Source organism: Anopheles bellator, chromosome 1, assembly GCF_943735745.2.
Source record: "Anopheles bellator chromosome 1, idAnoBellAS_SP24_06.2, whole genome shotgun sequence".
In the NCBI taxonomy this organism is placed as follows: Eukaryota; Metazoa; Arthropoda; class Insecta; order Diptera; family Culicidae; genus Anopheles; species Anopheles bellator.
The window spans coordinates 45,854,872-45,870,175 of record NC_071285.1 but is presented as its reverse complement, the minus strand read 5'-3'; the positions used below and the strand labels follow the sequence as shown (position 1 = coordinate 45,870,175).

Genomic DNA, 15,304 nt, shown 5'->3' with positions numbered 1-15,304 from the left:
CCACATCGAATCCGGCCCGGTCGGATACGTCTAATTTATGCAATGCCATTCTTTTCGCCATCGTTCGTGCGGGAAACTCGCCGTCGCTTATCATCGGTAACAAGTGTGCTAATGAGTCAGAAGACCATCCCGTCCCCTAACCGTAAACAAATTCTCGATCCCTCCCGGTTGACCAGCGAAAGCAGGAGACCGCGCAGAATGTTAACAAGGTCGGCCAATCTAACGGCAAACTCGGGCGGAAAATGATTATTTGAGGTTTTCATCCTTGTTGTTGGCCGTTAGCGCCCGCCGCTCAGCCTAACGAGGCGGAAAAGGTCCCTGCACTTTGTCACCCAGGCACAGATCGGAAATCGGATCGGAATCCGGCACTCCGGCCAGTCCACAACTGTGGTCACTCGAGTGAGCACGGTACCGTTCGGTTCATTGGTGTATCAGAATTATGCAGAATCCTAGAACCCGATCCCAGAACAGAACACACGGAACCGTTGCAACGGAACCGAACACACAGCTCCACCGATGGGGTTGCGCTTTCCCATCGGGCGCGAATATTTACATTTCTAATTTCCACCCGGACGGAGGTCCCGACGTTGCGCGATTGCTGCCCTGCGCAGTGCATTAATGAATGCGGATCTTTTGATTGGCCGACCTCGATCGCTGTTGGGTTTTGGGTTGGGCCGAACGAAACGGCAGAGGAATAATTAGACGCTAGACCGAACGGATCCTTTATCGGGCCTCGGGGGGTCGCCCTTTTAGACTCCGGCCGGCCATCTTGCGGAAAGCCGGAGGCTGTTGATCGACTTACCCGAGCAGAATTAACCTTTGACGGACGTTGAATATTAACATGTTTCATAAGTGTCATCGAGTAATCGAATATTCAAATTAGGTTCACCAATTTCTGTGTCCTTCGGCAGTAATTAAGCCCATCTAGAGTTGTCCCATGTTCACATGGCCATCGAACGGCTTATTAGATGACCACCTGATGATCGATAATCCGAACGGATGACAAATTAGCATACGATCTTCGCCTTACGATCCGTGCTTAGGTCGTTTCCGCGATCCGCGAACGCGACATTTGATTGGAAACGATCGCCCAAAAAACGATCAGAACGGCCAATTAAAGAGCCGACATATTTTTGTGGCCTTTTAGGTGGTTTATGATGATCCGCAACGCTTGAAATTGATCGCCTGGCACGAAGAGTGATCGTTCTGAAGGCGATCCATAAAATGTGATCGCATCGCACCAGATCACAGCAGGAAATCGCAGCTTTTAAGAGCAGAGGTTCGCGACCATTCTGGGCGTTGTCTCCGAAGCTGACCGTAGCCGTAGTGACCGAGACCACCGTGAGTCGTGATCGATCGCTCTTTCGCACTCTCCCACCCGTGGAGTTTGCAACAGTTTGGTCAGGGGCTTAAAGCGTCAATTAAAACGCGGCACAACGTGCCGGAGGGCTCGGTTACCTAGGCTCGGTAGCGCCTCCAGGGCGCGACGGAGTAATGATGGTTGGCCGTACTCAAGAAAATTAAAGTCCCATAAAAACTGGACGACCTTGCGGTGCGGTGGCGAAAACAAGGTGGCGGCCAGTCCGTGCGCAGACACCAAACGCACACGCGGCGTTTCTGTTGCGTGTTGAGCCAAAGCCAAGAGACTGGCCACACTCTGCTCACCGTTTGCGTCAGCATAGAGCAGATGCATCGAGGAAGGCGTAGGGATAGAACTTCCGGCCACCCCGGGTCCTTGATCACACTGCCTTACTGGTGCGTTAGATTCTTTGTCACCCTTTGGGTGCCGGATTTTACTTCCCACGACGCAACCCATCGTCACCATCGTCACCATCGTCATTGTTAAACGTGAATTTTATTTTCGCATTAACAACAGGCAGCGCCTCGATACAATTGCAATTAGGTCCCGAAATGGCCCGCCTTAGGCAGCGGCACACTTCCGGCACGGCGCGAATCGTCTCAAGCATTAGCATCTGCTCACATTCGGCGGGGCTCCACGAGCTGCGGCCAACAAAAAAATGTCAATCTACCCGCGGCGACCTTCAGCCGCTACCGGGACGGTTGATTCTGGCGGATCTCTGTGTAGGGTGGCGCCCCCGGCGGCAACACTGTTTTGATGGACGAATATTCGTTGTCGTCGCATGCAAATGTGTGTGACATCATCCCATCCCGTCGGCCAGCGGACAGGGTGACATTTGTGCGCTCATCGCTCATCGCCAGTTCCGGGACGCAGCAGCGTGTCGTCGTTGGCGTGGGAACGGCGGAGATTTGGAAGAGATTTGATCGTCAGTTTGATGCTCGTCGGCCGAGCGATCGTAGCATAATTGATTATGCTTCTGTCGGTGGTGCTTCTGTTTTTGTAACAATTTGTGCCTTTAGAAATTAAAAACGAAATTGAACTCTCTGCCATCAACATAGTACGGCTCTATGCCTTATTGAAGGGTGTGGCCAGACATATTAACTGGTCAGGAGCAGAAGCGATTAATTTCACAATTTATGTTACGCTTGACCTTCCGCAACTCGGATATATTTAATCGACTACATGTAGCTTATACTAGTCCGTCTCACTTAAGGCCGTATGCTGTCTCACACAGGATACAAAGGACAGTTAACGGAACTCTGTCAGAGGCACCCCATAAACAAAGGCCAGCGAGTAAAAACGCTCCGACCACAACCCAAGCCCACCAACAAAAGACCCAATCTCGAGCCCAAGCTTCCTGGTTCTTGTTTTTACTGTCGCGCGGTTTTTTTTCCAAAGCCTTTGCAGCCACTACACTTCGACTGGCGACGGCGCATAAATCTGCGGGCCAAGGTGTGGCCCCACCGCGTAATAATAACACGCAAAACCGGTGCGCGGCCGAAAGAAATACTTGCACAGACACACACTTTGCATAGCCCGGTGAGTGATCGAGAGCGATCGACGGGTGTGACTGACGGGACGGGGTGGGGGGCGGGCCCTGGTGTTAATATTCCTTGCCGTCCGCCACATCGTCGTCGTCGAAAACCATTAGCATTAGGCGTGCTACTGTGCTGCGCGCCCGCAAACTCCGGTTTCGCCTCTGGGCGTCGTCTGAAATTGAATTTTAACAATCACCTTCACTCTCTCACCGAGGATCCTGGGGCCATCGATCCGTCTGGGTATCCTGCGTGGCGTGCCTCCCAAAAGGTCCCTTCCGCCGCGGGAATCGCGGGAATGCAATAAATCTTCGCCATTCCGGCTCCTCCCAAAAACACTGCATAATGTGACGTTTGGGCCAGGAAAATGGGATGCCACGCAGGACAGTGAACAGTGGGTAATTGATTTCCTTCGATCAGACCGTCTCGCGATGGGTAATTGAGGTTTTTGGCCATCGAAGTTTCAAATCTTCTGGGCTGCACGAGGAGCGAAACCCCAACGGTGCTTTGAAGAAAGTGGTAAAAAATCGAACATCCTGGAGCAGGTTCGTGACAATGGCTGAAGCGGGTTCGTTAGGAGTCGTTAATTCCTTCCTCCCCGCGCCGATGCCGATAATCTCTCCACGACGACGACGGGGTCCCCTTGGGCCAATCCGAGGGTGCGGACGATAGGAATCTTGACGTTTGGGTGACGCGTGCCCACTAGACAACAGCGTCGTGTGGTACAGCACCGTGTGGTCGCTTCGGCCCTCGGCCCTCGGCGACGGCGACGACCATTGAAGAACAATAGCAAATTAACAGCTGTCGTAGGGTCGACCTCTTTGGCCAGCCCGCTGGAACCGTGTGGGTAGCGCAGCGCACCTTGGCAAAGAATGCAGCTCCACCGGCTTAGGGGCTCAGCTTCTTGAGCTCTAGATTCTGCCCCGTTCAGCCCCGTGCTGCAAAGATTGATTGCATTCGGAAGCCTACGCTGGCCAGGGCGTTGCGTTCTTGCGCCGCAACGGCATTCTTGGCCTGAAAGCGGGCAGGGCGGAGCACCCAGGGGCCTACGGCTCAGTGCACAGTGAGGGCGTCTGCACGCTACGCGCGTCCGTTGCGCGAGAATGTCGATGGTCGGCGTGCGATATGTTTCACGCGACATCATTAGACCATCGCGCAGAACGGTTGTCAATTAGAGACGCGGACGCAAACACAATGGGGCGCAAGCTGGCCTCCTGCGAGCTGAGGTCACTCATAATGAGAGAGACATTCGTAATAACCGTAGACCGAAACCGTCCCGAAAAGAAGGTCGAAGGTGGATCTCGGCGCGCGCGAATATTTACGGGTTTTTGGTCGTCAGCGAATTAACGGCATCAACGCCGGCTAATGACGATTAGACGGGTGGGTGGTTTTGGCGAGCGTTAGAAGAACCGCAAACCTGGCTGGCGATCCTTTCCGATTTGCATTCCTTCGTCGAAGCCTTCCCGCAAGATCCGCCATCGCCATCGAGGGTGCGGTTCTTGTTTGATGTCTCGCCATTTTTTTTTTTGCACCCACCCTAAGGTTAAGCGCTGCCATTATATGGTTCACCCATTGTGTGATGCAAGAGACGCATGTGTGGTTTCCCTTCGGTCCTCAGTATCGACCAGTGCACGGACGGCCGAGCCACACCAAACCACCGGCGGGCAATTATCATTAGAGTACCCAACAACACGAAAGCCGAACAAAACGCTTACGAGATCGCCCGCCGAAACACGTCGGTTACGAAACCGCGAGGCGCGAGCGCCAGAGATGCCGGAATGGAGTTTAGGAAAATTTAATTACGGCCCATCAAATGTGACGATCCACGCGCGGTCCTCCGACGCCGGCCTCATATTGCAGCGTGGGCCAATTTTGTTTTCATTTCAATTAAAACCTTACACCGCATCCGGTTCCCGGTTGTGCGAAGTGAAAACGAAAGCGCTGGCAACATTTGGATGTTTTATGGGATTTTTATGCGACGACACGGACGGATCCTCCGGTCTGGGAGGGGTTGTTTTTTCTGCGCTCCTTACTACTACTACACACGCCCGAGTACACTGCGATCTCCTGCGTCAGCTGGGAAAGGTCAGACAACACTCCATGCCATTTTTCACAAAAAACGGTAAATTTCATTATTAAAATCTGGCAAACTCGTTTTTTGTGCGTTCCATACGCGCGCGCCGTGGTTTCGATCGAACCACCGATGGATCATTTAAATCGGACCTTGAACAATGGAGCAACACAACATCCTCGCCCCGTGCATGTAAAGGTGCGCGATCGTGTGCTGTACCGGTGTGCCAACTATTAGAGGGCTGTCCTGTACATTATTTTTAATAATGCTTACAGCCATTTACTGTGCGCACCGGTGCGTGTGTGTGTGTGCGCGCGCTCGATCGTAGGATATTGTTACAGCTCCCGGTACACGAGCCTGTTTTTTTGCCGCTCCACACTTTCCTATGCATGGCCTACCGCTCCATGTGCATGTGTTCCTGTTCGAATAGAGCTAATGTAACTTTCTCTTTCAATTGTGGCGGAAGAGGGTACGGCGCGGAAGAGCGGGGTGGGCGCCGAGAGTAATGGCGCACTTTTTCTGTGGACAACCGTCCGTCTCTCCACTCCCCCCCGCAACGGCTTCAAATTTGAGCGAATTTTCAACGAAGCGCGGAACGATTCAAACGAAAGAGTTCAACAGCCGAGCAAGCGGCGAACACCACCATTCGGAAATGGCAAATTATAGGCAAAAGGTAATAGAAAGGTGACAGAAACGTTATGAATTACGTAGCATTGCGGCTTTAGCACTTCTCAAGATCACCGAGGATCGCCTACGTTAGCCGGCAGGCGTTAGTAAGTGACTGAACATCGCCTTCTAGATTGCGTCAACTTTCAAATTGAACTACTGGGACATTAAAAATGGAAGTATTTGTTTCTCCGCCAAAATATATTAAAAATTATTTTTTGTACTTCCCTTTTTTGTGCCCTTGGTGCCTAATTTATTTATTCCCGAAACATTCGGGTTGCACGTTGCTTCCACTTTAAAAAAGCCCATCCTGTACAACAGAATGCTGTGGTTGCTGTGATCTCCAGCGTTAGAAAGTTACTTGCTTCCAATCATGAGCGAACTCGAGGTGCGATCGTGGTGGTTGATGAAATGTGCAGCCGCCGAAGTGGCGTATAAACTTTCAATTTCCACCATTCCATAATTGAACACCCTTTTATCGTGGGTGGTGGTCGTTAGGTCACAAACGGAATCGATATGCTACAGTTCAGGCCCTTTTCTGATACAAAAGAAATCAATTTCCCGTTCGCCCGGAGATCGAGAGGGCGATGGAATTGAAAGTTTTATGCCTTTAGTTTTATCACTTTCGATTGCGCTGCGGTGCATTATTTGAACCCCGAAATGCTGTATGCCGCTGAAGGGTGAATGTCTCTGGTTCGGTTCGTTAGGTAAAGTGTATTGTCCGGTGCAATCTATGCCTTACCTCATGCCATCGAACCCATCGTCGGACCCGTTGATCGTGAGGACTGGTGCGCGGGCGTACGCTTTCGCCACCCGGCGGTTCCGCTCGAAGACGATCACTTTGGCCCAGATTTCGTCGTCGATCTGTGTCCATTTGTCCAGCACTTCTTGAATGTGTTCCTGTAACGAAGCAGAAATGTAGAACGCTGGTTAAGAAAAAAATAGGCGATGCGATTTTTCGGTTCCCTTCAATTGAGAGATCACTTGATCATCAATTTAATTGCACTAAAAATAATGGCGAGCTGCATGCGAGGCCCCCCTCGTTGATGTTGGTCCATAAAAGATCCCACGTTAATGTTGGCTAACACCCTGCCGCCGGCACGGTCTCACCGGTAGTAAACCGGATAGCACATATCGATGTAGCGCCAGCGAACATTTCTGGCTGGCTGGCTGGCTCCCTTTCAAATGGCCAGCCGTTGGCCGGGTTTTTCGCGCGCTCAACAACTCGTTCGCACATTTACACCGACCGAAGCGAAGGTACGTTCTACTTTATCCCAGCAGCAGCAGCAGCAGATTAGGTGTATCTAATCGCCGTGCGCACCATTGTGCGCCCGTCGGCGCACACCGACCCCATGCCCAGCATAGTGGAGCATATTTCGCAACGCGGGCGACTCGGTGGCCCAATCCGCGCCAGGTATGGTCGATCTAAATTTTATCTTCCCTTCACTATCGCGCGTTGGTCTGTTCTGTGTTGCGTTTTGGCGTCCCCTTGGCGCAACATAGCGTTTATGTTGGGTGGCGGGGTTTGCTGCGCCAGAATCAACTGGGGTGACCCTACCCGTTCGCCCTTGCCGTTCACTTCTGGCTCGCTGGTGCTTAGAACTGTTTCGAAAGTTCACAGCTAGCTGTGGAACGGACGGACAGAATGGACCGCGGGTGTGCAATATGGCACATTGGCGCTTACCGTGCGATCCGTCAGTCAGGACTATCACGACGGCCTCTAGTAGACTCCGACCAATCGCGGATCACGCCCGAGCGTCGTAATTTATTGGCCCTGGGTCGGTTACCGAGAGCCAACGACGGTCCGATCACATTAACGCCATTAAACGCCTGCGCCCCGAGCGGATCGATAAAACATCTCTGTATGTGAGTGTGTGGGCTCCTGCGGGAGGATACAAGATAAGCGATTCACAACCAAGCCGGAGAGCGCTCGTTTCACCGAGAGCCAGTCTCGAGCAGGAAGTCCGAGCTCAGAACGAGTTCAGAAGCACGTAGCGAGCGGAGCAAGAAGCTCGAGGCACTTCTAGGTGATAATAAGAGTGGCCGCAATGTTTCGTATCCTGCCGCCCCCCCCCCGGGGGGGATGGGATGCCGAGGATGTAACACGTCGTTTGATAGTCGTTAATTCATGTTCACCCATTCGCTGAAGTGACAAGCCGCTGCCGTCGTCGTCGTCGCCGTGATCAAAAGGATTCGTTCGGATCGGTGTTAAACTGCCACGGGGCTCCATTAGTCGAGCTGGATAGCCGCGCTGGCGCATCATTCCCAGCACCTGGGGTGTATCGAATTGAATCGGGAACGGCATGGTATCTTCATCCTAGTGTTCCGGGCTCTGTTTTCTAATGAAAATATCGCCCCATAATTGGCATCGTTTAAATTATCCAATTGCTACAAATTGTTCACCCCTTCGCCGGGAGCCTACGCAGCGTTGCTTCGTTTGTGGTTCTCTCTCTCTCGAGATTCGTTTTTTTCATCCCAAAACATCCGCAACATGAAAGGCACTGTCCGCGTGACAGCGGAAAGGGCCTTCAAAAGGAGAGTGATGCCGTTTCGCTTCAAACACTTCGCTTCGCTCTGCACCGAGCTGTGATCCGAGCGACGATCCCACCGAAAAGGCCCGCGGGACCCTCGGTCCGCCTCTTTTATTTGTTATTATATTCAATTTTGAAATTATTATCGTGATTAGCGGGTTCGGTTCGCTTCGGCTTCGGTTTCTTGGGTCCACAGTCCTGTATGTGTGGTCTCGCCCCGATAGTGAGAGCCGGTTTCGGTAACTTCGCTGGGTGGGTACTTTTTGCCACCAAACATTACTTCTTATCATTGGGTCCTCTCACTCGAAGTCAACGTACGCGTCGGCAAGGATGACCTTCTGCCGGACACGACTGAAGCCTGTCTGTGAGCCGGTGCGCATATGCCCGCGGGCAAACTGACGGTCGCCAGTGAAGGTGAATCATTACAGATCAATTATCCTGCGGGAAGAAAATGACAACTGACAAGCGAAGAAGCGTTCGCTGGATGGTTAACATATTTTTTAAAACTACAAACAGTTTAATAAAAGAAATTTAGCTAAAACTACTAGGCGAAATTCGTGTTAAATTGTTTCCGGAACACTTTATAGTAAGTCAACTGATCAACCCGCTTCTAGGGGGATACGAGTGGCCGTTGCCGGAAAGTCAAACATCCTGCTCACCCGGCTACGTACATGTTATTGGAAGATCCCTTTCATCATCATCATCATCGTTATTTGGCTCGTTGTTATGGAACCGTGGGGTCCATTACGGGGTCTTTCTTTTTCAGAGGAAAAAGGAGAGCATTTTACGACGAGTGTTATCGAGCATAATGGCACACAAAAACGCGGGCGAAAAAAGCGACAATCATTATAATAAAGGACCAAACGAGCTGATAAAGGATCCCGGGGAAGAAGAGGTAAATTAATTTGTTACATATCGCCACGGAGGATGTGCATCTTACTCCGCGCATGTTAGCTTGGCCTCATGTCAATAACCGATCCCCAATCTCGCCGGCGGAGCCTTCTGAGATTGGGTGTTGGTTTGGAAGGAGCGCGCCCGGCGCGTGTGAAATTGAACGCTGGAATGTCAGGGTCTGCTGAGGCTTTCTGTTTTTGATACTTCGAAGTGCCAATTCGCTCGAGTCCGTGCGTGTTTTTTTTTTTTGCTTCCGCGGCCCCGTAACCATAATTTAACAACATTCGAGAACGGAACGGACCCACCCTGTGCGATCGAGCACTTCAAATCGATGGATTATGCGCGATAGAGAAGGCTCACGCGGGGCTATCGAATCGTAGTGACCTTCGAGCGGGAACCCCAGTTTTCCGTTCACCAAGAAAGGTTGTGTCAAAGTCGACGCAAATCGCTTCTTGGGCGGCCAGCCCAGCCAGTCCAGTGCTCCAGTTTGGTCACACCCTCATCCAAATCGGAATCAAAGTCGGCGTCGTCGCGTCGTCCTTGACAGTTCGGTTCGGTGATTCGGCGGCGAACCGAATTGAAGGCTCGTTGAATCGGATCGAAACCGATCCCCAACTCAAATCTCGCCCATTTCGAACCGATCCGGTGTGTGGACTGGCGTGCCCGGTTCCCGGAGTGGGTGGGTGACATATTTTGAAGGTCTTTCGGTCCGTCCGAGTGCCAGCTGTTGTTTCGTGCCGGGTGAAGCGAATCGATCAACGCGACCGCACAACGGAAACGAATTGCCCAACCCCGTTCCGTGCACGGCATTGGTAACCGACCACCGGATTTATGATCCGTATGGCACCGTGGCGCAGCAGTCCATTAAAAGTGGATTGACCACCATCGCCGGCCAGGCGAAAACGGGACCCGCTCACTCAAATAACCCCTCTTTCTAGGTTATTAGGCTGAGGTGCTCCGGTTCCGGAGCTTCCGACTGCTTTGACCATAAGTTGGCATGCGTAATTATTGGGTTAGATGTAGAGAGAGACAGAGAGAAAGAGTGGGGTCTGCCGTGTGTCAACAAAACGGCTGTCAAGTGAGCTGGAAACTAACGGGCGGCCCCAGGATCGCGCGTGGTTCTTATGACCCGCGTGTGCACACGCTCCGGCGCACCGAGCAAATCAATTCGGTGTGGTCTATAAATCAGATTAGATTGCTCCGGCCGACCCGGGGGAGCTCCCCGACCGAAGTGTCCTTCAAGCCTGCCGGGAATGCGGCCATTTTTGCTGCGCGCGCGTGCTCAGTGAATGTCGACCGTTTTCTGGCCGCCCAGAAGTGAGCCGCGTAGCAGTGGATTGACGCGTAGCTGGCGCCTGAGTGTCCCAGCCGCCAAGCCGCTGGGACAGTTAATATTTTTCAACTCCGAACGTTATGGCCCCATCGGAGCCTATAAATCGTCTCGAGCCCGCCGAGTGACTCAACCTCAACGCCACGGTGCCAAGTGTGTGAGGGAATTCTTTCTTTCGGCGCTGGGAGGTTAGGCTGTCCTTCGGTCGAGTTGACGGGGCCAATTGAATTGAATCGGAATGGGGCGCCCCCAGCTAAGAATGGTGCACCGCGCGCGAGCTGTCGGACTAAGTGATTTGTGCAATCCATTTCGCATTACCGATGAACATTCTTTAAAGAAGGATTCAGATTTTAGGAAGGATTCAGATTATTCAGATATTATTATTTCCCAACAAATTTAATACTCCGTAAGGCGTAATGAGATCAGGATTGAAAGCTTTCTTAAACTGAACATGCTGTTTGAATGGAATTCGCTGCAAAAAGGCTCCCGGAAAGCTTCCATCGCGATGGAGTTTTAGTCCATAAACTCGACTGCACAAGTTGAATAATCCTCAAATCCATAAGCCTTGGCCTCCTGTGATCTTTGTGCTATACAGTCTCTCAGATGAAAATTCCATCACGATGTACACGTTTCTTGACAGTTAGAAAGAAACGTCAAACTTAGGAAAAGGATCAATGAAACTTTGCTGAAGTATCTGAGCTCCTTTTTTGGAGTTTGGAAAGTCTAGGTACTTTCTTTTCCTATTGTGCTCGTCTGCAATTTATCAATTTTTCATCGTTTCAGTTCAACGCTTGATGGGATCCAACTCCAAAACATGAACTCAACCAGCAGCTTCTTATGTGGCCAGCCAGCCGAACCGAATCAGCCCGAACCGGTTGCAGTGAGGCCGAAATTATGCTAATGAAGCTGATAAGCAATTATGCTGATTGGATGCTGTGAATCTGGCACACAGTCAGTGTGTGGAAAGCAAACAACAATATAGACGCACCCCAAAAAGTGGTACTAAGGCAGTAGCTGCTGGTGCCGCAATCCGTACGGTTAACAATGATCCGTTGTTTCTTTCGTTTGCGTAGCGTGCACTAGTTCTCTCTGGATCCACTATCAGCGATCCAGCCCAGCCCATCAGACCTAAAAACCATAATTAAAGTTCACCAACACACCACAGAGATCCGTGGCACGGTTTTTGGCACAGAATTGCGTTCCCTGAGTTCGATTACGCAAAGTGCAGTCGAATTGCAGACCAACTCGACGGCAGAAAGTTAAGCCCAACAAAGCCCTACCCAGCAATCGGCAGCATAAATGCACTCCTGGAAGGGCATCGCAAAAGCACGATGCACGGCCAAGATTATCGTCAGTCGGTTGACCGGACCAGTCGCAGTCAATCAGGAAGCGTTTAATAAAGTGGAGTGTCATGTCACCGGTTTAATCTCCGGCACACCAGCACCGCCCGTGGGGACCGTAGTCCTGCGGGCAAACCGGGTCCAAAGGTGCAGGAATCTCCGCTGTAATGATGTTCGATTTTTAACACCTTCCAGCCACAGCCCCCGGGGGCGGAAACACGGCTTACACGCCGGCCTATCTCTCTCCCTCTCAAGGACACGCCACACCGTAATTGATTGGTAAATTAATTGACTTGAACAAGAACTCCATTTGGTGTGCATCTTCTGGTGGACCGTTTTGCTCGTCCTGGTCTCAGGCTTTTACACTAGTTTGTGTATCTTGACTACGAATCAATCATGCTCGGCTCGGCCATTGCGCCGGTCAATCCCAGGCGCGGACCTCGCTGCATAACGAGAAGCGTGATTAAGTGTTTCTTTCTTTCTGTATCTCCCTTATCCCGGAGCAAGCTATCGGGGCATCGGTGCTGCGATTTTATCCAACGTTCATCTGTATCAATTATTTCCCATCCCAACGGCCCCCGGACAGGACAGACGATGGAGAGGCGATGCGTGTCATTCTGTCCCGCAGCATACCGGTGAACTCCAAAGGATCCGAAGGAGTTGCGTGCGATCTCGGCATAAACGTTCCTAATTGTCCGCACACCCGGTACTGTGCGATCCCGATCATGCGCAGTGTATGTGCGCATGCGCAAAACGCATTCGCGCATCATCGTGTACAATATGGCGACAGCCGCGTGTAGGTCTTGCGCTGGGTTTCACGTTTCCTATCCCCGGACGGGACAAGTTATGATTTTAATTGCGTTCGCAGGGCGCGGTTATTCGCGTTCACGCACGCACGTGATTGCGCACGCTCATGCGCGTCATGTCCCCGCTAGGCGGCGGCGCCATCGGGGTCCTTCCGGCGAGGATTGCTGCACGCACTGGTCGCTGGTCCTCCGTCCCTTAATTCGGTGCCTTTGTTTTATGCCTGCTTAAATGCTGTTTATATTCACCAGGCACGCCACGTCGCGAGAGTGTCCCTAAATTTAGGGGGTTAACCTGCCGGCAACAACGCTACGCGAAACACAGAAAAAGGGACGCCAACATCGGCACATAAAACGGGTGCGGCCGGCGACCCTGCGGCACACGAGATACGATCTCCGAAGCCCCGAGAAGCCGATCGTCAATTTACTATCACTCAACCGCACACGCGCGGCCGCACAATGGCTGGAATGGTAATAAACGAGCTACGATCCGTATCTGCCAGCGGTATGCGAAACTTCTGCAATGGGCCACTGACATGGCGCAAACTTGCCTCGATCAAAGATCTGATCCGGCCGGGCAAATCCCCACTTTTTGGGCTCAAGCGGGGTCCTTTATGTCGCGGCATCCTGCTAGATGCTAATCAGCCAGCCGTCCAGCTAGCTAATTTAGTAGCGATCCGAGTCGCCGGTTTCCGTTCGTTAACCGTGGCTGCACCTGCTCCGAAGGCAACACTTTATAGGGAATTGTTGTCCAGCGCCATCAGGTTGCATTGTAGGAAGGCCTAGGTCCAAATCCAATCAATCGTACAAAAACGCTCGCCTCGTACTGCTGGGCTGGGTGCTGAACCCTGCCCAGCATAATTGGCCCCGGGCGCGGTGAAAGTTTTATTATTATTTGCTGCACACAAATCGCCACTCAAGACACTGGTGCATAAACTTTCACAAACGGAACGGGACCATTTGCTCGGGGTCTTAACCAACTAACTTACGAAGCCCTCTGCACCGCCGTGGCTAACAAAAAGGTACACGCGTTTTTTAATGCACCCTCCTTTGACCGATGCTCTAATCGGACAAATCGGCGACAAGGTCATCCCGACGACGATGTCTGGCGATGTTTGCTGCGTTCGCTTTCGCGATGCCAACGCCTCGCGGGAGTGGCCCACGCCGTAAGGACATGGCCACAAATTTGCCACGCTGGCAATCATAAATACATGATCAATGTCTCGTACGGCCCTCTCTCTCTCTCGCTCGCTCTCAGAGCTGGTTCTTGATTCCCTTTTGGCCTTGTTACTGTCAACGTATGTCAGCTGGATGTCGACCGCGGCCAGTTCCACGAAGACGCTCCGTACCAGCGCGGCTCCCTTATCTTCGCGATGAGTTATGATTACGGAAGACATGCCCAGGCGCGCGGGAGTCGCGTTCGAGGAAACCGAAGGCAGCACCAGCACCAGCAGGCAACCTTTATGTACTTTAATGGATATCACTTGGCTGTCATCTTTGGCCACGGCCCAAGTGCTCCGTGCCGTGCGTGCCTTTTTTATGCGTCGCAAAAAGAAGCGACACAAACAAAAACGAGGATGCTAAAAAGGGTGATTCGGTTTTTGATGCACTTTGTCCTCCTGCATGCACAAGGTGCAGGGACCGACCCACGAAGGCCTCCGTTTCTAAGAAACGGCAGATCGGCACATCGTTTTCGGTTCGGCGGCCACGGAACTTTATTGGCACCAGGATGTTGTAAAATCGCGTCCTGGGCTGCTGTCACGGGCGTAAAACAATCCGCCAACCCACCGGCAATCAGGTAAGGCTTACTTTTGATGGATAGTAAATGAAATCGCCGCAAATCCTTCGCTCGGCGTGTAGTAAGCTTCTTGTGCGCACGTACGATTGTGCGATCGGGATCAAGTAATGAACTGCGACAACGCCACGCCACGCGTTCAATCATCATTCTTAACCATACGCGCGTCAGCTTGACGTGTACGTGTGCCGTGCGGAAAAGCGGATCTGAATATCGTAGAAGCTGCTCCAGCAGCCTTGGAATCGAAACTTCACCTCTCTGCCGGGGCGTTTCTGCTACTGTCCTCTCCGATTGTTTGCTGATTTTTGGGACCAAAATTGAGCGCTTGTTCTAGAGAGTGATCCGGGTTATGATACGTTCACCCGTCACAACTCAAAGTCCCGGATGTCGGAATCATGTCCGGTTGGCGTACGTAGAAGAAAACCCACTCCGCCGCCACCTGCGTATCACGGGCACATTCGGTACGCGTGAGTTATGGGCTCCATTAAATGTTATTACGGGACACCGGGACCGCGACATGCGCACTCTCTGTTGCCCCGTTCGATTTTATTCCGTGCTGTTGTGCCCGTGTTCCGCCAGTGTTTTTGCCGACTCCAATCCACTCTCTAGGATAGGCTGCGACTTGCTTTCGTCTTTAGGTAGTCCGCTTGATCCGCTTGATTGAAGACACAGCGCAGCCGTTGGATGCACCTCGTCGTTGTGGAGTGATGTTTGCAGATCCAGAACGGTGCAGGTTGGTGGATTTTTTATGTTGTCTCAGTCCGGCCGGTGGGGGCCGATTAACGAAATGACTGCCATCACACAACGGAGGAAGCGCTGCAAGTGCCAAGGGGGCTCCTTCTTAATCCGCACCGGCTCCCGAGCGGACGAGAACATGGAGCGATACTCGTTGTCATAATAATTCATACTTTATCCTTATTATTTTTTTAAGGAGCGTCCGGATCATGTCGGTGCTGTTGAGTGATATTAGCACTCCCCT

The 15,304-nt window shown here is 52.0% G+C and overlaps 1 protein-coding gene across 1 annotated transcript in view; it reads right to left on the bottom strand.

Annotated features, from left to right (window-relative positions):
• Nucleotides 1-15,304, bottom strand: part of LOC131216549 (uncharacterized) — a 44,903-nt gene that overhangs the window by 7,747 nt on the left and 21,852 nt on the right. Inside the window, exon 2 of the mRNA XM_058211065.1 lies at nucleotides 6,375-6,532. Coding sequence (XP_058067048.1) covers nucleotides 6,375-6,532 — 158 coding nt within the window. The remainder of the gene's footprint in view (nucleotides 1-6,374; nucleotides 6,533-15,304) is intronic.